The sequence below is a fragment of the Lepidochelys kempii genome, chromosome 11, assembly GCF_965140285.1.
Source record: "Lepidochelys kempii isolate rLepKem1 chromosome 11, rLepKem1.hap1, whole genome shotgun sequence".
Classification (NCBI taxonomy): domain Eukaryota; kingdom Metazoa; phylum Chordata; order Testudines; family Cheloniidae; genus Lepidochelys; species Lepidochelys kempii.
The window spans coordinates 69,788,885-69,811,791 of record NC_136390.1 but is presented as its reverse complement, the minus strand read 5'-3'; the positions used below and the strand labels follow the sequence as shown (position 1 = coordinate 69,811,791).

The 22,907-nt window shown below is 44.3% G+C and overlaps 1 protein-coding gene across 1 annotated transcript in view; it reads right to left on the bottom strand.

The window, feature by feature from the left end:
- The window catches only part of COL6A3 (collagen type VI alpha 3 chain), a 109,249-nt gene that overhangs the window by 33,910 nt on the left and 52,432 nt on the right, over positions 1-22,907 (bottom strand). Inside the window, exons 9-25 of the mRNA XM_073306772.2 lie at positions 21,106-21,705; positions 19,824-20,426; positions 17,127-17,726; positions 14,651-14,997; positions 13,824-13,902; positions 12,288-12,433; positions 10,354-10,446; positions 9,647-9,700; positions 8,456-8,527; positions 6,748-6,774; positions 6,579-6,623; positions 6,430-6,483; positions 5,632-5,694; positions 4,327-4,392; positions 3,563-3,616; positions 1,797-1,832; positions 110-172 (exon numbers count right to left, since the gene is read on the bottom strand). Coding sequence (XP_073162873.1) covers positions 110-172; positions 1,797-1,832; positions 3,563-3,616; positions 4,327-4,392; positions 5,632-5,694; positions 6,430-6,483; positions 6,579-6,623; positions 6,748-6,774; positions 8,456-8,527; positions 9,647-9,700; positions 10,354-10,446; positions 12,288-12,433; positions 13,824-13,902; positions 14,651-14,997; positions 17,127-17,726; positions 19,824-20,426; positions 21,106-21,705 — 3,002 coding nt within the window. The remainder of the gene's footprint in view (positions 1-109; positions 173-1,796; positions 1,833-3,562; positions 3,617-4,326; positions 4,393-5,631; positions 5,695-6,429; positions 6,484-6,578; positions 6,624-6,747; positions 6,775-8,455; positions 8,528-9,646; positions 9,701-10,353; positions 10,447-12,287; positions 12,434-13,823; positions 13,903-14,650; positions 14,998-17,126; positions 17,727-19,823; positions 20,427-21,105; positions 21,706-22,907) is intronic.

Below are 22,907 nucleotides of genomic sequence, written 5' to 3'. Positions count from 1 at the left end.
CCCAGAACAAGGCAAGCTGAAGCATATTGCAGTAGCAAGGTAAAGGAAGCAACATAGCAAAGGAAAACATATTTAGGCTGTTCAGGAACTGTCTGTGAAACTTACTAACCTGTGGCCCTCTTGTACCCTGTTCTCCCACGGTTCCTTGTAGACCCGGCGCACCTTTGGCACCCTTAAAATATAACATAATGCAGATTAGAATGGGAAGATCTGGGGTCACAAACAATTTTCAGTGAGTCCCAACTAGCCTCCCTTTCTTTATGGCTAGATGGGAGGGGAGTTATGATGTTTTTTCTCTTGTAACCTGAGGTCACAGTACAGAGACGGTTGAGAATCGCTGATGTAGAGACATTTATGCTCCTGTTAGCTTGTCTTCCACTTTAGCAAGAACAATGGCTCTGATGACTGGGTATTCTAAGGCCTCTTCACACTGCTCTGGCGATGTAAAGAGACTTTACTATAAATGAGAATCAGGCACAATGAAAATTAACCCTTTAAGGCCAGTAAACCATGTGCATTAAGAGGTTCATTTCTCTTACTGATTCATATGTGTTTAAGTCCCATTACCATTAGTGTAACTGACTTACAAATGCGAAGGCCAATCCTGCAGTCCTTACTCAGGTAAATCTTGCAATGAAAGCACTGGAGTAAGATCTGCAGGGCTGGATTCCTGGGTTTACACTGCATAGTACAATAGGACAATTGATTCATAGATCTAAGGCCAGAGGGACCATTAGCTCATCCAGTCTGACCTCCTGTCTAACACAGGCCAGAGAATTTCACCCAGTTTACCCCAGTTATGTTAAACCATTGTAGGGTTATCATTTAATGACCTGAGCCTGCCAGGTGCTGAGCATTCTGAACTCCCTTTGCTTCAATGGAAGTTGAGGGCACTCGCTGTTTCTTAAGAGGGACTCAGCATCTTGTAGGATGGAGGACACAACACAGTGCAGTGCAGGCCCAGACAGTGCAGAAATTAATTTGTAATACACATGGGCACGTGCTAAATAAATAACTGCACAACATTCTTACGAAGCACAGGAGATCAGGAACCCGGGGCACTAGATTTTTGATTCCTAACACTTTATTTTTTCCTACATTAAAAGTAGTCAACATGCTTTGTTGGGTGTAATTGTGAGGCTCAGGTTTCCAATATGAAAACTCACGCTGAGAAATTCAACATTTGAATTTCACAAATAGTCACTTAAAATTTGCTCTTTCCATGAACATTTGGCTAATACATGTGTTCACAATAGTAACAAAAGCAGACAGGAGTGAGACCCTGGAGCTGAAATCAATGCCATTATTCTATTCAAGCAATGAATCCTGGGAAATTTTGTCAAGTATTCTCTCAGCTCTTTTCAGTCTCCTCTAATTGCTCACTGTCTCCTCCGCCAGTTTATGCTTCTCCTTTACTTTCAGAACACATGACCGGAGGGTAAGTCAACACTGGGGTTTGTTTCTTGCTCTTTTTAATATGAGATTGCTCCTTGTCCCCCACGCGTTGTGTCTGGTGACTGGACTGAAAGAGAGAGTAGAATAGGCCTGCACTTTGCAGATGTGGAGTCTAATCTCACAACGGCCACAGGATGGGAAGGAGCTGAGAAATGTGAGGAAGGGGGTAAGTTTGGGGGAGGTGTGGAAGAAAAGAAGAGAGAAACAAAACCCAAGTCTACTTCCAGCACTACTGTGCAAGTCACTCTGTCTGGAACACATCAACTCTGTACCACTTACACAGTCTGCAATGCAAACCGGCCACCTGTGCAACATTGCCACACAACACACTAGACACTTACTTTGGGTCCTGGGGGCCCTCTTCTTCCGAAACTACCCTGTGAATCAATAAATCACAACAAAACATGTTATGCCAAGCAACTGAATCTAATACTCACAGCTTGTGGTCTGTGGATTCCTCTAACCATGTACACAGCATGGAAGCAACAGAGAAGCAGAGAAAGGTGTCTCCAAAGAGCTCTGACTTGCCAGCTGAAATAGCAACGACTTCCTTTTTGCCCTTTAAAAACGATGGGCCTTCTTCTGCTGTCTTTCACACCAACGTAAACTCCACAGACATCAACAGAGTTCCTCCAATGGCAATGAGATCAGAGCCTGACCTTAAACTCTAGGGAAAGGGTGGAAAAGCACAAGGCCTTTTCCCCCTGAGGTTTGTTTGGTATTTTTTAGTTCCCTCTTAGAGTTGTAAGGAAAATATGAAGTAAGGCACAGAACGAAGCAAGTTTTTTCTGTGAACAAGATTCCTCAGACATGAACTGGGTTTACCCCAGCTGAGGACCTGGTCCTAAATATTGCCGACTGTAATATCGGCAATGAAAATTCATGAAATACACACTTGTGAATCGGAAGAAGCACATTCACTATAACACGTGGCCTGGGGGCAATAGCAGACCCTCTATCAGTTGAGTCTGGGTGCATCTTAGTTACGCTTTCAGGGAGCTCTTTTGATCCCAAACATACAAATAAGCATCCCCACAAGCTCTTGAAAGCTCCGCTGAAGCATCTAAAAGGAGGTTGCAATTTTCTGAAGAGACGCACAAATGCACCTTGTGGTGTATGAGATTAGAATGGAGCCCAGAGAGTACAGAGATGTGTGCTGGTTCTGCAACTCAATATGGCCCTTTCAAAAAGGAATTCACTGCTGTGAACATGAGCCATGTCAAATATACCAGGTGCTCTGATGCAAACTACTAGCTAATAACACCATTCTGTCCCATGCAACAATATTCTTTCAGGTATACCATGCCATTAGGGCATAGCCCTCAGCTGGGAGCAAGATGGAGCTGTGAATTGGGGGAGAGATTTACTTGAATCTGCTCTCACACTGGTTTTACATTGGTATACCTCCCAGATCTTCTCTACAGTATAACCGAGAGCAGAATCAGGCCTCAGTTTTGAGAACTGTTCTTCACCCCATGTCCGCTCAGCAGTGCTATCAAGTTCTGACATACATGTTGTAGATCCAAGACACAGACACATGATACATGTCAAGTTGACTTTGTTTCAAAATTAGGTAATGATTTTTTGTTCTGATAGGTAAAATTTTACTTCTCTTTGCATATTGACTGTCTAAATCAGAGAGAGATCTAATCTGCAGCGTTATTATCCAACTTTCTCACAGTTTGGGATGTTCAGATTGGTGGATTTGAATTGGACCCATGTCTAATAAAAATACAAGCCTAATTCTATAAAATAACTGCACTCTTTAAATACTATGTATAAGTCCTCTCTAAACAAATGAAAAAATGTATGTTTCAATCCTGAAATCTCTGCTCAGTCCTTACTCAGGCAAAACTCCCACTGAGTTGGCAGTGTGGGAGTTTTGATTCATTAAGGACAGAAAAGACAGCAGAATATGGCCTTTCATGATTAAGCAGCACTGATTGAAGTGACAGACCAATGTCTTTTTCATTTAGGTTCCATTGGTGTACTTTTACACCCTTTTTACACTTTTTTAATTGACCCTTCAAGATCGTTTTCATAGCACCAGATACTTCCTTGAGAGGGAGGGGTTGTCTACAATACCAGGATAACTAAGGATACTCACATCATTTCCAACTCCACCAGGGGAACCCGCCCCCCCATCTGGTCCAGGTTCTCCCTACGGTAAAAGAAAGACTGAGATAAGAGTCCTGAGATTTACTAGCAAGCAGAACACAGTTTAGCTCTCAAAAATTAAACATTCATACCAGCTATATTAGTGACTGATCCAAAGTCCTTCGAAGTTGATGGAAAATCTTTCTATTGACTCCAGTGGGCTTTGGATCATGCCCTTGACATACATCTTAGAGTTAGTCAGAACTCAGAATTCCCATTCTATAGGAAATTCCAATATTAAAAAAAAAATTAATTTCTTGCTCAACACAATTTTTGAAAAAAAAATCATTTCACACCGATTGAAGCATTGCATTTGGATAAAATCACAATGTTTCATTCCAATCTTGGAGTTTAAAAAATCTATATTAAAAATGAGAATGTATATTATATTATAATCCATTTTTATTATGGTATATTCCAATGTATAATAATATAAAAGAAATACATTTCTCAATGAAGAACAGGTTCAAAATGAAATTGCAACCATCTGCTCCAATAAGGCTTCATTTCAAATTGTTTTAAATCCAATTTTGCTAAACGTGACATGGTCCCACAGAAAGTTTCAATTTCAACAAAATGCCATTTTTCAGAAGGAAAATATGCCCTCTGAAAAATTTTGATCAGCTCTTCTAAATATAAATATTGTGTGCAATGTCCTATTTTCTTGCTTTATTTGTTCTATCATGCTTTAAAAAAAAAATCTCAATACTTTACCATTGGTCCAATTTCACCCTTTGAGCCTCTGGGTCCTCGCTGTGTGTTATCAAGTCCAGTCTCGCCCTGAAAGCAGCAGAAGCAATGAAACCCACTGGTGTAAGTGGGGCACTGAGGCAGACATCCCGCGCTGTAAAACAGTCCATCATATTTCAACATCCACGTTTCATTTTTTAACATACATCATATGAAATAGATCACAATGGTGGCTGGGGACATGAGACATCTTGCAAGAGTGGAATAAGAATGGGGAAAGGATTTCATATAATGAAGCCATGTTTCCAATAAGTAAATAAATGGCCAGTTTAACATAAGTCAACATAAGAGGCAAGTGCTAGCCACTCGCTGATTCTGCCCAGGCAGCTACTACGTTGGGGCTTTCCTGTGCCCACACAGTAACTTACATAACAGGTATGATTCAGTATGATTGTGCCTTCGTATGGCAACTACTTTACCACCTTCACAGTACGTCTAGGTCTGTCTATTTAGATGACAGAGCGCCCGGATAGCTTACAGAGCGCCCAGATAGTTCAGTCGGTAGAGCATCAAACTTTTAATCTGAGGGTCCAGGGTTCAAGTCCCTATGCGAGCGAGTCTCACTTCAGGGGGAGGGCTAGCTCAGTGGTTTGAGCATTGACCTGCTAAACCCAGGGTTGTGAGTTCAATCTTTGAGGGGGCCATTTAGGGATGTGGGGCAAAAATGGGGTTTGGTTCTGCTTTGAGAAGGGGGTTGGACGAGATGACCTCCTGAGGTCCCTTCCAACCCTGATATTCTATGGTTCTATGACTCTTCTCATCAGCCATGTAATACAGCACTGGCCCATGTGTGCTTCTTATATTGCTCTGGCTCATCTCAGCATCACATTGTCAGACTGCACCTTTGGGTTTCAAAACAGGAACGTGTCTCACGTTTAATTACCAGGCAACCTGTACTGTTTACTTGCACATCTCATTGAGCCGCCATCCTCGGTAGGTTCAGTGGGTCACATTCTGGCAGGCTCCTGGAAATAGGCGTATTACTGACATGTATGTGACAATGGCCATTTGCCATGTGCCTGTCCTCTGGAAGTAGGGTAGCAGCGCAGCCAGCTCTTGTCCAGTCTGTACATTCCTAACACAGCCAGGGCCAGACCCTCAGCTGGTGACTCTAGGGGAGCTACAAGGCACCAAGGATCTAGCCCCCCATCAGCTGGAGTTCTGGGTGCAGCAGGAACGAAGAACCATCCTTGCAGGCTAATCCGTGCCGAGGGCAGAGTGGGGAGGCCTAGCCGGCGTAAATCTTTATAAAGACTAAAGTATAGTTACCGGATCACCTCGAAGCCCTCGGTCACCTCGTTCTCCTCTGTCTCCTTTTACGCCTTTATCACCCTTTCAGGAGATATACAGAAAATTAGAAACGCTGCAGAAAGGGCTCACACACCTGCCTATATGGGGTGGATTTACTCAGCACATCAACTGTGATCCTTCTCTGCTCTCTCAGGCGAAACTCCCGTAAGGATGAAGTGAGGAATGCAGGATCAAGCTGAGCCATGTGAATTTGACTCATGGAATAAAACATATCACTGCTGGGGAGAGTCCCTTTGGCTCTGGATTTGCCCACTGCTATTGGCTTTGGTACAAGTCTTAATGAATAAAAAGTATTCAGCCACTCATCAGAAAGGGAGCATATTGGCTTTGATCCTTAGCTACACACACAGCAGCCCTGCAGCTGGTATAGTTGGTCATGGGAGGATTTCCCCAGTGTAGGAGGTTCCCTGCTGCTGTACAGGTGATATAGTGGCTCCTATGGTCTCCAACTCCCTGCTGAGATAAGAGGTGTGGCAGGAGAAAGGGGGCATGCCCAGGGCTTCCCTCTGCCCCAGCAATCCCTAGCTGGTGTAACAATCCCTTGAGAATACAGGGAGCTGATGTAACTTAGAGCAGCCTTCAGGCTGCTCTTATACCATGGGACCAGACTGTTGCACGTCCAGCCTAGGATGAGAAGAGCAAAAAGTGGCTTAAACCCAATCCCTCCCAAATTGTGTGGTGTGTCCCTCAACCCCAGCCAAGCACTGGGGTCACTGAGTGTAACCGTTCTGGAACAGTGTATATAATAAAACATACCCTTCTGCCGGCACTGCCTCGGTCCCCAGAAGCGCCTGGTAGGCCTCTCTCACCCTGCCAAAGACAAACGCGTTAGCAGAATTTCTGCTGCTTTAGGGGGAATAGCACCGTGGCAGCTCATTAAGAGAGAGCTCATTAAAATGACTTACTTCTTCTCCATCTATGCCATCCAGGCCGATTTCTCCCAGTTCGCCCTACAGAATAATAAAAGAAGCATGGTACAAATGATTAAATGTACACATAGGTGAAAAGAGGAAATATTTCACACACATGCGTGCTACCCGTCGCTGTCGTTATGTTTGTAACACGCTCACGTACCTTTTCTCCTGGGAATCCGCGGGAGCCCTGAAGATAACAAAAAATAGATGGTTACTCTCCCCTAGAGACTTCCCACAGAGATTGCAGCTAGGGAGAGATGGGGCACTCAAACCAGGGTCATAAACCTCCCCCACTCAAAGTGAGAAGGGGAGGCAGCCAGGTTATCTGCGTCCTTATAGCCTTTCAGCTGGCATCAGTGGGAGCTGGACAGTACTTAATTTGTGCCAGGGCTGAGCTCCGGTGCCTCTGGGCTTGGCAGTTGATAGCCCCGGTGCCTCTGGGCTTGGCAGTTCATAGCCCCGGCTCCTCTGGGCTTGGTGTGTCAATTATGAAAGTAAACAAATTTCTTGAGCCCCGGCACCTCTTTCATTACAAGTTAAGCACCAGAGCTGGACTGTGCGCTAAGTCAGCAGATAAGCATGAAGAGTTTGGAAAAAAATCTACTACGGGAGCCAGCCGCCCTATTTCGTCCAACAGCTGTTTTCTAAGGAACTTTTCCAAGTGTGAGGAGAGCTGAGGACGGATTGAGCCTGAAGTGAGGGGCAACATGTAGCTGAACCGCCCTGTGAAGGAATTTTACAACCCTCTCTCTGCCGCCTTTGACAGAGTTCTCCCTTCCACCCAGCAGCTCCCCTGACCAGCAAGTAGTGGGTGGCAGAGGGTGGACATCCAAGAGTCCGCCCACTCTCCAACCCCTCCCCACCCCACTCAATCACCACAGGGAGCATCTGGAAAACGGGGTGCAATCCACACTGGACCCAAGATCTGGGTAGGTCTCAGTCTAGCAGGGACTTTGGAGTGCAGCTTTTACTGCCCTTTCCTCATCTTACTTTGCTGAGTAAGACAAGGGCACAATCTAGCCCATAAAGTGGCGTTCAGAAATTGGGCCCCCTCCCCCATTCTCATGATGCATCACAAAGTAATGTCTATATTAGCCAGTGGCCTCAATAAATAGTTTACTCCTTAAACAAATCCCCTTCTCCTCAACCTAATGACCTCATGTCTGATCCCTTTTCTGAGCCACAATACATTTGTATCCAAAGGATGTTCCAGACTGGATATTTTTCTAAGAGAGACGTTCTAGCACTCTCACAAGATTTGGGTTTGATACAGGGATCCCTGGGAGAAATTCTCTGGCATGTGACAGAATGGTCCCTTCTGGCCTCAGAATCTATGAATATTTATAATAAAAATTGCAAATCTCCCCAAGTTCTTGCTTTTTCTTGTCCCTTTTTCTGAGCCATTCAATATATCCATTTAAAACAATTATTCAATATATCCATTTAAAACAATAGTCATCTTCTCACTTTGCTCTCTGCCTCCCAATTGCAGTTTCCCTCCCACACATAATCCCAGCCCTGAGCTAGCATTCACACATGGTGATGGTGTCAAGAAAATCAATCTCCTCTCTTCTCTCTCCCCTATGGTCCAGCTGCAAAGGCTCCCAATGATAACATTATTTTTGTCTGCAGACTGGGTGATATTGGGTTTAAGCACTTTGCATGGTGTTGTCCCTTCACATTACAATGCTATGAAATACTGCTACTGTGACATATGTTCAAGGCACCATATTTCTGTCTTATGGAAATAGCCCTTTCCTAGTTTTGCATAAGATCCTCAGCTGGGGGAATAAGCTGTAATGGAGCTACACCGCTTGACACCTACCTAGGATGCGGCTGTATTCTCTAGAGAGTCATTAAAAACATACCTTAATTCCTCTCTGACCAGGACAACCTTGGAATCCTTGAGTTCCATTGACACCTGGCGGACCCCGTTCACCCTAATGTAGGAATGGAGCAATTAGTAATGGTCTACGATACACCCTACTTGCCCTAACTTTTTGTATTTACACACTTGGATTGTGGTTTTACTGTACCAGAAACTGAAGATGCCTATAAGGGCTGGGCATGTTTACATGATACAATCTAACAGTACTTTCAGAGGTCAGCAACTGACAGGGGCAGGCAGCTGCAGTGTGAGTTTCCTCACAGCGTCCTGCCAATGACCCTGGTCACGACCTGTGGGGGCCAACCCTAGTCTTAGGAAGCAATTGAAAGAGAATATCTTCTTGCTAAATTGTCTCTAGCCTCTCAAATACAGAATTGTGTTACGAGGTTCTCCTAAAAGAAAATGGATTCTGGATGGCTCGGTAATGAGATCCTGCCCTTAACTATTCAGACACAACTCCCATGGCACATAGTATCTGAGAGCAGAATTTGGCTTCTCTCTATTATGTTGCTAGATGGATGAGAAAAGCCAGTTGGCCTCCATCTCACCATCTGGTGCTGTGCATCACGGGCTGTTTATTTCCTAGTTTATGTATGACTGCAGGGTGAAGTAACTGTTCAGAGGTGATAATGTTAATGAGGAGAAATTAAAATCATGGGACTTATTGTCTTCACCATCACTGTTACTGTCTGATATCCCAAAGGCTGGACTGAAAAGGGCAGCACAATCACTCCACATTTCTTCCAGTCAGCATCGATTAGTTTGGGGTACTCCCCTAGCTGCACACAGGCAGGGTGTTTGCTCTGTTTGTTTGGCTTTCTATGTAACTCGGCTGTGGCCAAAGCTACTCTGCCCTGAGTAAGGGGTGGCAAACAGGTGTGTGCTCCACCCTTGGAGTGGCCCAGAGACTGAAAGGCACACCCTTCCCCAGCTCCCCCTAGCTTCTAACACCTTTCCACACCCCATTGTGAGTCAGGCCAACTACTCAGGCTAGCGACTAGTGGGGGCTGGAAGCAGGGCACCTCCCATTCCCCGCCCTACAATCACAGGAGGGGATGTTGGGCGCAAAGTCCCAGCTCCCCACCACCACCACAGCCAGAAACAATCTCAGCAATGTCAAGAGCCCCCTTCATTCCCCCCTGAGGCAATATAGCTCTAGGCAGTTACTTACGGGTCCACCTTCATCGCCTGGATAGCCTCTGTAGCCGTTCTCACCTGAAACACCCTAAAAAACAATGCATATCAGTTGATTTTCCACATAATATCTGAGGTTTCCTTGCTACAATCCATGCTTCCCCTTTAAGCCCCTGTTCAAAATATCCCTGGATTTAATACAGAGCAGTTGTTTGGGTCATATAATCTATAAAGAAACTAGTTAAATTAAATAATCTGATTACGACTTCCACAGACCCTCAAACTGTGCAGATAGCTAGTCTATGCAACCACATGTTTTCTATCACTATGATTCTTCATTTTCCCGACACTGTCCCATCCAATTGCTACACCTACTGGTCATGTCTTGTCTTAAATTAGATTGTAAACGCTATGGGGCAGGCTCTGTCTCCTGCCGTGTTTGTACAGCACCCAGCACAGTCAGGTTCTGACCCTGACTGGAGACACTAGATGGAACTGCATTAAGAAGAAATTCTGAATGAATACCATTACTATAGAACATGAAGCCCTACAATTTCATTAGTGTTGCTTTAGATGATTGTCTCTAAAATTCAACCCTCCTCTTGAATCGTAATGCAGGATGCTGGAGTGAGTGAGTGCTCCATTTATATTTCTTTATTAGGGGAAAGGTCTGAAAGCTGGAGAGGATTTCTGTGAAATGTGAACCTAAGCTTGGATAGTTCAAAACTAGATGCAGTAACATACCTTTGGTCCAATGGTACCTGGCATTCCTCTATCTCCCCGCTGCCCAGAACACTTGCATGGCACTCGGCAGCATACTTTTTCTGCAATGTTGTCCTATAATGAAAGAAAGCTGTTAAAAACTCATGCAGGAGATGAACTCCCAAAGCAACATTCATCCTTGAGTGGGGGGTGAGGTACAGGTCTGCAGGAAGATTAATTTAGTACATGAAGGAGCTAAGGTTTATCCCCCAATCCTGCAGCGAAAGCTACACAAGTTCAGGAGTCTATCCACATTGAGCAAGGTTTCATTGCAGGGTAAGGACCTGGATATTAGTGGATTTTAGCAAAATGTTCACTACAGCCTCAGAAACAGAGCCAGACAAGGATGGAGAAAAAATATTCACCAGGATTTTAGACACTTTTAAATGGAATTTTGCCTACACTATATTTGCAACCATTTCTAGCTGCTCTTCCCAAACGTCCATGCGAGCAAAGATGTGTGTACACACATGTTCATGGAAAGTGAATGCCAGACTCCCAGCAAACTTCTTTTCAGGCAGAAATGGAAGTAATTCACACAGGCTAGGTCACATAATCGGGGAAAAGAGGATCTAAATTCACCCCTGGGCAGAGGGCCAATGCAAGGACTTGAGTCAGAGTTGAGTGGAGCATTGGCCTTGATATGCCCCAGTTTCACCCAGAAACAATACCATATGATTTAAGGTGATCAATCTCAATGCTGAAATGTCGAATCATGAGCATGGAATGCTCCAATGAATCCTCACAGCGAGCATTCCGCAGGCTGAAAGTCATTGGTACAAAATAATTTCGAAGAGCAGACAAATTCATAAAATGTAGTCTAGTTTTGGGTACCAAGTATCAGTGTTAGTCTGAATCCACAAAAACAACGAGGAGTCCGGTGGCACCTTAAAGACTAACAGATTTATTTGGGCATAAGCTTTCGTGGAGTCATGCATCTGAAGAAGTGGGTTTTTTACCCATGAAAGCTTATGCCCATATAAACCTGTTAGTCTTTAAGGTGCCACCGGACTCCTCATTAGTTTTGGGTAGTTCATTAGCAGGAAACCAGTAAAAAAATTCAGCAAGTAAATTGTTTGTCACTGAGGTCTCACCTATCTCTATTCAGCCTTTTACTAGGAAAATTCATTCAAATTGAATTGCACAGAGGTAGACTGAAAACTAGCTCAAATGCCACAAGCCAAAGGGTAATGTTAAACAACTATGTAGTGGTTTGGGGACAAAGTGTCCAGTGGAGGTAACACAAGGATCAGTGTGAAATCTGGTCTTATTTAACATTTTAATTAAGGATCTGGACGAGGAAGGTCATAAAACTGGCAGCCGATACTAAACTGGGGGCAACTGCAAATGCCAATGAAGATAGAAAATCATTGCAAAGAGCCCTAGAGAGATTACATAGATGGGTGTAAAATAATAAAATTGCAAGCTAGTTCATTATCAAAAATATTACTGAAAGGCAGCTATCCACTCAGGGGAAGAAACCTAGAAAGCAGCGCTGCTAAAGAGATTTAATGAGACACAGAATAAGAGCAAGGTAGCCACAAGTTTGTAGTGCGATAAGGCAGCAAGACTAATGCAAATGGCATATAGAGAGATCTAACTTCTTGGAACAGGGAAATAATAGTCCAGTTCTATGGCATCGCATCTGGAGTACTGGGTTGAATCCTCAGGTAGTATAAACTGGCATAGCTCCTCTGAAATCAATAGAGCAGCACCAGTTCACACAAGAAAGTCAGGATTTAATTTTATTCACTGCAGCATCCACAAAAATACACAAAAGAGTTTATAGGGCTAGATGCACAGCTCATGTAAATCAGCAGAGCTCCATGGATGGAGGATTTCCACCAGCCAAAGATCCGGCCAGAGTCTTTGTAAAGTTTCTGCTCTATACAAGCTGTTGGCTCAAAGTTACTTACAAGTTGTTCTGCCAGTTCGAAATCTAAATCCAGCAGATTTACTCTGAGAGGCCTGTTATACGTGAACCCACGTCCAAACTCTAACTGCATCACATCCTCAAAATTTGGCGTTCTCTCCAGCCCCACAAAGATGAGCGCCTTTATACCTGAAGGATTGGAACAGAATGCATTTCTGTGAAAGCACCAGCAAGATTTGGAAGCATGCATATTGTAAAATCTAACTATGGATTGTTCCTGTCTGTCTAACTGGAAATCTAAAGAAAATATTGGCACATGTTTATTAACTTGAATGATTTTAGGGGACTGGATAATGCAAGGGATTAACGATCCATCCGCCTCTCTCTGGGTTTGAAAGTCATCACGTTTAGGTGCCAGTAGGTAGTGGATGGGCTACACACACAGCGTTTCACCTCTAGGTCACCAGCTTGACTCCAATTTGCTTCATTTAATGGCTGAAACACCTGGTGGCTGGGCATTTGTCCTTATAAAGCTACTCGGCCCAATGGGGACAGGTGGCCAGATGACCAAAATTGTCCTCATGGGGTTAGATTCCAGGTGGCCCCATACCAGGGTGGTGCAGTAGGGAGGGAGCGAGGAATTGCACGGATCTTGTGTGGGCTGCAGACGATTGGGTCAGATTTGCAGCTTCTGCGCTCAGGGCTGTCCCAAGATGCTCCCGCTAGGAGCACTGTGCCCAGAAGGGGGCAGGAAGGAGAGAGAACCATGGTCAGCCGTGAGAGCGTGCTGGGCCTATGCTGCACTCTCTAAAGGGGTGTAGCAGTTTGTACTGCCCGCAGTGCACCAGGAGGCAGAATGTTTCCAGTGACAGTGCTGAGTTGCTCCTTAACAGTACAATCTAGCCCGTATATAATTCCAGGTGCAAAGAGCAAAGGCAGAGGGTCCCGTCCTGCCAGCTCTTTGCCTCTGGAACTTGCCCTGCAGCTAATGGGAGTTCTGTGTACAGAGGGCTTGCAGAATCAGTCCACGACTGAGTGTGGACGCTGAATTCCCATCTCATTCCTTTATCTGGTCCCTTCAGACCCTATCAGCAGCACAGGGCGGGGCTTGCACGGCCATTGCCAGTGCTGGACCTGCTCTGTACCTGAAGGATTCCATTTCCCGTCCTGCGCTGTCATCACTTTGGATGAAACAGATCAGCATCCCAGGAATCCTCAGCCGTCACAGGTCACAAGTGATCAGTTAATGTAAGCTGACTAAGAGCTGTGTGGATCCTGGATTGAACTCCACCCCTGTGCCCCAAATTCTGAGACATTCAGATTCAGATCTGAGGCTGTCAGCATGGGCTTGCCTCTGCCAGTGATATACCATACACAGAGTCTCGGTCAGTGTAACGCCTCCATAGCATTATTCAAAGGGGAAGAGGATTAAAAACAGCAAGCGTGTGTGGAATTCAGCTTAATACTGACCTCACCATTCACAGAGTCATCAAAAAGCTGAGTGCACCTCTTTTATTAGAAGCCATGAGCAAAATGAAGCAAAATGAAAAGTAAGTGTCCTGGCACTCTAACAGAATACCTTCTCTTTGCAGCGCGACTGATGCAGCCTCCAACTGGGCCATTCCAGCATCTACGCCATCAGTTAGGTGAATTACCACCTGGGAAGGAAACAATTCAAGTCAGGCCTCAATTGGGAAACACAGCCACATACAGCGATACAGTGAAATGTTTGGCCAGATTCTCAGCTGGTGTCCATTTTGCTTTGTTCCATTGCCTTCAATGGAATGATACAGATTTACACCACACTATTCAGAGCCGATCTTGCAATAACGTACTTTCCTCAGGTGCACATTTTGTCTGAGGTCACTCAGACTAGCTGATCCTACTGGTCCCTCCTGCCCTTCAAATATATGGATTTTTGGCTTGACGTGCCGGATCATGTTACTCGGATGTACATTTTCCAGTTAGTAATAGCTACAGCTCAGTATATGGCCCAAATCGGCATTCACAAACATTCGCCTGAGCGATACTCAACAGTGTTGTTCCTGTACAATATATTTTAAAATGACACTTTAGAGCAGCAAGACAATATGGTTAAGATACTCTAATAAGGATGCTTTGTTTATTAATTTCCCTGCATCCATTAAACTAAAATATATACAGCAATATTCCAAGGGAAGAAATAATGGGGAAAACCCAGACATCTAGGGATCTTTGCTTTTCAGTGTCAGGAAATCTTTCATGCTCGCAACATTTCAGTGGGGCAATTTCCTACCTGGTGTAAACTGGCAGAGCTAAGTTCACTTCTATGGAGTTGTGCTTGTTTAAACCAGTAGAGAATCTTGCCCAGTGTGTTTCTGTTTCCAAGAACATAGAAAAACTTATATGAGGAGAACTGAGACTTACTTTCACGCTGTCGGCAGGAGCTGTTCTAAATTTGTCCTGGTAAGATCTCAGCGTCTGTGGCGTCAGAACATATGGACCACGGTTGCGCATGTCTTGGAACTTCTCAAACAATTCTGGCTGGTACTCGGAAAAGTCAAATCCTTCAATGGCTCCAGTTGGTGTTTGCGCCATGATTGCCACTCGCACAGTTGGCTGCTGGTTGCCAGTACAGCTGATCCTCTGCATCTGGGTAATTCGTTTCAGAATGATCTCTACCTTGGACTCCAATGCTCTCTGAGAATTAAATATATTTTGCCCGGGTCCAACATCTGAGACATCAAACCCAAGTATCACATCCAGTTTGCATTCTGGGGAGGAAAAATGTGTAGAGTCATTCAGACACAGAGTAAGCAGTGGGGGGAAGTTATTTCACTAGGAGGGTGGTGAAGCACTGGAATGGGTTACCTAGGGTGGTGGTGGAATCTCCTTCCTTAGATATTTTTAAGATCAGGCTTGACAAAGCCCTGGCTGGGATGATTTAATTGGGGATTTGTCCTGCTTTGAGCAGGGGTTTGGACTAGATGACCTCCTGAGGTCTCTTCCAAACCTAATCTTCTATGATTCTTCTATGATTCTATAATTGCTTCAGAACAGAGCAGGTACCAAACTCTGTTTATTTTTTTAAAATTGAGTCGCTACTTATCCATCTGTTGAATATTATCTGAATCCTAGATTGTGAGCTCTTTGGGCAAGCGACAATCTTTGTGCTATTTGTTTGGACAACAGCAAGTACAATTAGGCCTTGATTCTGGTTTGGATCCCTAACTACTACTTATAATAATAACAATGAATAAAAAGTGGTTATATTGGGGAAAAGGCCTATGTTTTTCTCAGTGTAGCTATTGTTTAGAATTTGACTTAATCTATTAAAAAACAAATAGGAAATGAATCCGCTAATAAATAAATGTGTCATAGATTGCATGGGGAAATATCTTGTTTTGCCTCTGTGAAAGCCTGTCCATCCTTTAATAGTGGGCAAGTGTTTTCTCCTTTCATTTGTTACAATTTCCCATTTGTCGTCCAAAACTAGAGTTTCATTTTATCTTGATTTGCACAGCATTACAAGTCTTGCATTATTTTAGGAGAGAATTAGTACAAAGATTTAATATGAGACGCAAAAAGTCGAGTGGTTTAAGCAGGGCATTGGGAGCCAGGACTCCTGGGTTCTATTCCCAGTTTAGTGGCCAAACAGTTTTGTATCATTTGGCGTGGCAGGTAGACTCTGTTAGCTACAGTTTTATCATCTGTGCTTTATCTACTTCACAGGAATGTTGTGAGCCGTAATCGATCTCTGTGAAGTGTTTTGAGATCCTTTGATGAAAAATGCAATGATCAGTGCAAGATGTTATTCTTATCTGTATCATGGGCATGTCTAACTTTTCCCCAGCGGGGACCACATCTTAATAGAGAGATCATCACACAGTCTTCCCTCCCCTCCCAGTCCATCCACAGGACCCCTACCAGTCTGGATCCCCTTTCCATTCATGCAAGAATCCTGCAGAAACACCAGGTTCACCCTCCTTATTGCCAGCTTCTTCTGCATGCATCCTGGCATGTCTGCAGCCGTGCAATCAGCTGGAAATGAGGAGGAGCAAGCATCATGTGACCTGGGCTATCTACAGAATGACCCACTAGTTGTATGGTACTTTCTTTTGTGGATGTCTGGAGCCAAACAAAGTCCATCACTCTGAGGATGGACCAATGAAATAGATCCTACAATATGACAATGTGCCCTGAAAGTTAAGGGCAGACCATGACAAAAGGGGTAAATCTCACTAATCTTCTCCCCACAATCCTTAATCCTCCAACGTATATAGTTATACCCAGTTCTGGTTTAAAGGCAAAATCCACGGTGAGGCCACCTGTCAAGCTGGAATTCACTGGCATAACATGCATACTAATCTTGGGCAGTTAGTTTTCAGTTTATCACTTAGTAAGCCTTTGGTCGTGAAAACTAATTAAGACAGTACAAAGGAGCTAGTCAGATCAGATAACACTTAAATCCACAGGGCAATATTAGATCATTTAGTAACGGTTTTGTTTGAGGTGGAGATACTATCGTTGTCAACACATGATCAACCAACCCTGAGTGCAGGGGACTGGACTAGATGACCTCTCGAGGTCCCTAGGAATGCCTGTTGGGATTGTTATTTGACACATATTGCAGTATCACCCCACGTGTTCTAGGCGCTCCAGAGATGCATAGGAAGGCATGGTTTTAGTGCCAAAGAGCTTCCCACCTAGGGAAGAGTTTACAGGCGAGGGCCGAGACCATGCAGAGCTGAGCCCACTCACTAGAATGTGCAAGATCCAGGCTTAAGAAAGCCTGGCAACAGGAATACAACAATGCTCTTGGAGGAGTCTGTTTAAAGCAAACCAAGTGCTCCAAGAGGAGAACTATACACGGAAATAATATTTTTACCACAGGGGTACTTGCCTCGGGATTCACTCACTCCGGGGCACAGTTGCTCTTCCATAACAGCATCGAGAGTAATCAACACTTGTTCGTTCAGTTCCGACAGTTCCTGGGCTGTCGCCACCCTGAAAGCAGTGGCACTGTCACTGGACAGCTTGCTCACCTCATCCAGGTCGATGTTTTTCACGCCAACGGCAAACACCTTGACCCCTGCGTTTGTCAGGGCCAAGGCTGCTGTCTGTCCCTCGTCCAAAGGCTCGCCTCCGGTCACAATAAAAGCAACTTGAGGGACCCTGTCCTCCCCCCTGCTCCCAGCCTCTTTCACAAAGTGCTTTGCCTGGATGTGTTTGATGCCTTCTCCTGTATTAGCCACTCTGCCCCCTCTATAGACTACTCTGTTGATAGCACGTAAGATCTGGTCTTTGGTGGTATAGTCCTTGAGAAAAAATTCATCCGTCACGTCAGAGTTGTACTGGGCCAATCCCACTTTAATGGATTTATCCTCTGAATAGAGAGCATCGATTATGGAATATACAAATTGGATAACTTGCTGGAAGTTCTCTCTCCCTAAATTGATGGAGCTGTCCAGCAAAAACACGATGTCGACTTCCTTTTTACCATCTGAAACAGTTAAAAAGAAGGTGGGTATTAAATGCTTTGTGGCACCCAGAATATTGTCTCAAACAATAGAGGGAAACGGACCATTCTTAAATTGTCGGCAAAGGCGACGTGCTGCGCGTAGAAATAATTCTGCGTTTCCTTTAGAAAAATGTCTTGCCTTGGAAAATACAGTGAGCAGTAAGACTACAGCTAATTCAGAATGAGTCAGGGAAGGCCAAGCCATTGAAAAGTGGATTGATGCCTCCTTTTTTGGGTGGCCAATCTTAAAGGAGCCCGACTTTCAGTGAGCAGGCGGCTGCTGCGTTTTCAAAAAGTCAGACCCGTTTAAGATGTCTCTTCTTTTGCTAGCACCCAAATTCACTAGTCACTTTTTCAAATCTTGGCCAGAATATACAAACTGACACAAACCCCAGCTCACACCTCACCTTTTTGGGGATTCATATTAGCACCTGAAGTCCAAAGTCTCCCTTGTCCCCAACTCCGCTCTGGCCCCTGCTCTGCACCTGTGCTGCTAGCCTGCTAAATCCATAGCAGAATCGGTCAGTCTGTGCTGGGAAAATGTCCTAAAGCACCAATGAACTAGAAAAGCCCTCTGAAATGTGAGATTTGAAGAAACTAGCCAGCAAAGCAGGTTCTGCAAGATTTATTGAGACCACATTTTGGATTTGGCAAAATATCAACCAGAGATGACTTCTTGGGAGAAAAGAGACCAAAGCAACAGGAAGGAGAAGAGAATCAATATGCTTAGGCTTGAGGCAACCATTTAGGGTGACAGATTATATGCAGAGAATACAAAAGGCACAGTTCAGGTCATTGAAAGAGACAATGACGGTTACATGGAGAAAAGGAGTGTTTGTATTTCAAAAGCTTTGGAGGAGCACCAAAAGATTATGAAGAACCAAAGAACCAAACATTAAGAGCTTTGTCTATCAAGGTTCCAGATTAGGGTACCATTGGGTGTAATTCATTACTGGGTGCCAGTGAAAAATCAAACAAGGAAAATGCTGAGCAAGCAAATGATAAAAACAGTGATTCACACACAACATGCAAGCACTCCAGGGTGAAGCCAGTGCAGAGAACTGGATAGATTGGGGGGAGGCAGGGAACAGAATTCCAAATGCCAAATCTAAGTGCAAAACTTCTATTATTTTAGCAAAATGCCTGCTTCTATTTTAAGACGAGGAGAACTCCTAAATATAGTCCTGATCCAAGGCTCTTGGAAGTCTGTGGAAATCTTTCCACTGACTTCAGTGGACTTTGGAGCAGGCCCCATGTGAAGTAATGATATGTTTCACTACCACTTCCATCTTATCTTTATGTTTCTTCAGCAACACAAGCAGATTTGTGACTGCTCAGAAGAAAGGGGCCATAAAACATAATATTTATGATAGAGTCATGAAGTTTAAGGTCAGAGAGGACCCCCAGATCATCTAGTCTGGCCTCCTGTATAGCACAGGCCAACAACATCACCCAGCACCCACACACTAAACCTAGCAACCGAAATGAGACCAAAGTACGACAGCCCATAGGAGACTAGACTTTATGTGCCATGGGCAGAGAACAGGAGGGACCAAGGTGCACCAGTGCCTGAGGCCCCCACAATGTCAGGGAAATGATTAAGTGAGACATACACAGATAATCATGGAAAGTGACCCGCACCCCACACGCTGCAGAGGAAGGAGGAAACCCCCCCAAGGTCACTGCCAATCTGACTTGAAGGAAAATTCCTTCCCGACCCTCATACAGCAATCAGTGAGACCATAAGCATGTGAGCAAGAGCCAGCCAGCCATGCCCCTAAGAGAGAGAATGCTCAGTGCCACCTCAGAGCATGGGCCCACCCCGCCCAAATGTTATGCTATGTAATATGTTATTTATTTTTATGAGGAACATATTTCCGTCTTATTCACATTCTAAATTCTACCATATTCCAAGTTCTGCAAGGTCCTTTCGGCGAGTATTCTTTAGTGAAATGCAAGCACAGGAATAAGGACTAAAATACATTAATTCTGAACAGCTTTACAAATTACGATCATTTTATCCCATGTTGCATCCCGAAGGTTTCCCCTAGTGTATACCAACATGAATAAAAGACTGACCAGGAACTGGAATTGTAGGAGGTATGGATGTAGACTCTTGAGGTTCTTTTAATGATTCGATGAATCTCTTTTCAACGGTTGGGAGTTCTGTAAAATCTCTGATTATGAATGCAAGTCTAGGATCATTGATAATTCTCTGTAACTGAGTGCTATCTGCATTCCTTGCTCCTACACCCTGGACTTTAACCCCAGTGGATGCAATCAAAGCAGAAGGTCTAGTCACATCATCCTGGGACCTCCCTCCAAGGAGGAGGACTAAATGCTGGGGGACCCTGTCTTCTATTCTGCTCCCTGCAGACTTAACAAAGTAATTCTTCACAACATAGTCCAGTGCTGCTCCAACGTTCAGTGGGGACCCTCCTCTGAGCCTCAGGCGGCGTATGGCTTGCAGAACGGCATCTTTGGTCTTGTGTTGTTTTAAAAGGAACTCCGGGAAAACAGTATTGCTGAATTGGGCCACACCAATTCTCACTTTGTTTGGCCCAACGTCCAGCTGCTGAACAATTCTGATGATGAAATCCCGAATGTGTGCAAGACCGTCGGTCCTGACGCTGTCAGAGCTGTCGATGAGGAAGATGATGTCCTTCTCATTGCCGTCCAATTCTGCAGAACAAAAACGTCAAGGAGAGAGGAAAATTACTGACATGAAAAACCTCCTTGCTTGAGCTTTGCTGTAAGGTTTCTGAGCAATCCCTTCCCAAGGATGACACAACACATAGGATCTCTGATGAAGCTCCATTCACCTGAAAAATATAGCACATATGCTTTGTTTTTAAGGGGGAATGCTAAAATGTGCTATCTATTAAAGTGAAAACCCACTCTTTAGGCATGAGAATTGGAGTTGGTTTCTTTTGGGGGGGTGGGTGTTTTTTGTTTGCTTCTTTTTGGCTTTACCAGTCAGTTTAAATTTACATCCAAAATTATAATCATATATCACCCCAAATCCTAATCGCCTGTAATCTGATTTTTATTTTTTTTGCATTCATTTCCTTAAATGTTCCTAACCGCATTTGGCCCCAGATTTATGCTTATTTTAACTAGAAAACTCTTCAAAGGGCTGCAGATAAGGTAAGCAATATCACTTTTGCCCAGAAAACCTTAGCCCTCAATATCTCCATGAAATCTCTAATGAATCTCCATTCTCCTGACCATGCAATGTGCTGTATTTCTTTTTAAGGGGAAAATCATTTGTTGGCAGGGAAAGAATGGAAAGTTATTTGCACTTTTAGCAATATCTACATTAACAGCAACACAAAGGCACCGAGTGATCAGACAATATTACCTGAAGGGACTTTTATGTCTTCCAGGAGCCTTTCTATCTGTTCTAAAGTCAATGTTCTAATAGGGGTCAGGAGCTTCTGATCTAGGCTGGGTAGTTCCTGGAAGCTTCTCACTGAGAATATATATTCAGGGCTGAGAGAAATCTTTGTCAGCTCCTCAGGATCCACATTCTTTCCGATAGTCAGAGGTGCGACACCAGTTACTTTGATTTGGAAGGCAGGGTCCTCTACCTCATCAGCAGATGGGCGGGAATAGAGTAATATTAAAAACTGAGGGACACCTTCCTCTATGCGACTTCCAGAAGGTCTTGTAAAGATATTCTTCAACACATACTCCAGGGCAGCTCCTACGTTAACCCTTTGGCCTAATTTGGGCTTTAATCTTCTTACAGCATTCAGCACTTCATCTTTGCTGGAGTAAACATTGAGAAGAAACTCGACCTTGGGATCGTCACTGAACTGGATCACAGCAACCCGGGTGGCATCGAAACCCACATCCAGGGAGCTCACTAGCCGTTCAATCAGGCCACGGATGAAATTGAACTCAGCGGTAACAAACTGGGAGCCATCAATGAGAAACACAACATCCTTCTTGCTGCTCACTGTCAAAAGAGAAAGAGTTCAGATGATGCACATATGCCCAAGAGTTGCATTGGTAAATGATCTAAAGGGCAAAAGTTGAAGGCACCCACAGATGTGCAATTATACATCGTCATTTTGGGGGGCAACAGCAAGCAGCACCAGGCTGAAATCAGCTGTCCAATGAAATCTATGTGTAGGATTAAATAGTGTGGAAATCTAGTCTGCAGTCCTCATACACAACTCTGACTTACAACATTTGGAATCCAAGCGAGGGTAGACCCTGCAAGCCACATTCTGTCCCACATTCACACAATCTCACTTTAATACAGCCACTAATTTAAAAAAAATAGGTATCACGATTTCATTTAGTGCACAGAGGGGAGAGTGTCAGAGCTCTCTCTTGGCCATGTCAGGGAACAGAAGCATTAAAGCCCCTTTGCTCCCCTGTTCAGATTGCAACCCTGGCCATGTGGGGAGAAACAATGGTTGCTCTCCTGATATGAGTCCTCTGAGTGAAGACCAGGGAGGGGGCTGAGAAGGCAGGGAGTCAGAGGAGCCCTGGCTCCACACCTAATCCCTATTCACTGGCCAGACTAGCTTGCCACCCACATGAGGTCGTAGACATGAGGATTATCTCTGAGCCACAGGTCCTTCTCTGGTCTTTTCCCAGAGAGGTGCAGCCCCATGCTACCCCTTACACAAGGCAGATTGCAAGGTGACCATCTAGACATGGAGAAAGTGAGTTCAGTGACACCCCACTCTCTTTTGCGTCACTAGATTGCTCTACACTTGCCATCTGAGAGTTATTTTTCCTGTTGCTGTTATTTCCTAAAAGAAGGTTTGCTTCCTGATTATGAGCTTTTCTACCCGGTTTCAGGTCAGAGCAAAGTTCCGTGCCTGAATTATAAATGTCTGAAAAATCTAGATAGGAATCTGCATTTACATGAAAATGTCAGTTTCTTATCTAAATGATCTAGTTTTCTTTTGGGGAAGGGGGGGCAGAAATTATCTGGTCACTAAGTTATTGATTAATATATCACCTCATTTATTTATTGTAAGATAGCCTGCATTGACTTCCGTGGACTGAGTAGACATAGCAGTCTGCCCACATGGACCACAGGGTAGAACTGGGGCCTATAGAATCATAGAATATCAGGGTTGGAAGGGACCTCAGGAGGTCATCTAGTCCAACCCCTTGCTCAAAGCAGGACCAATCCCCAAT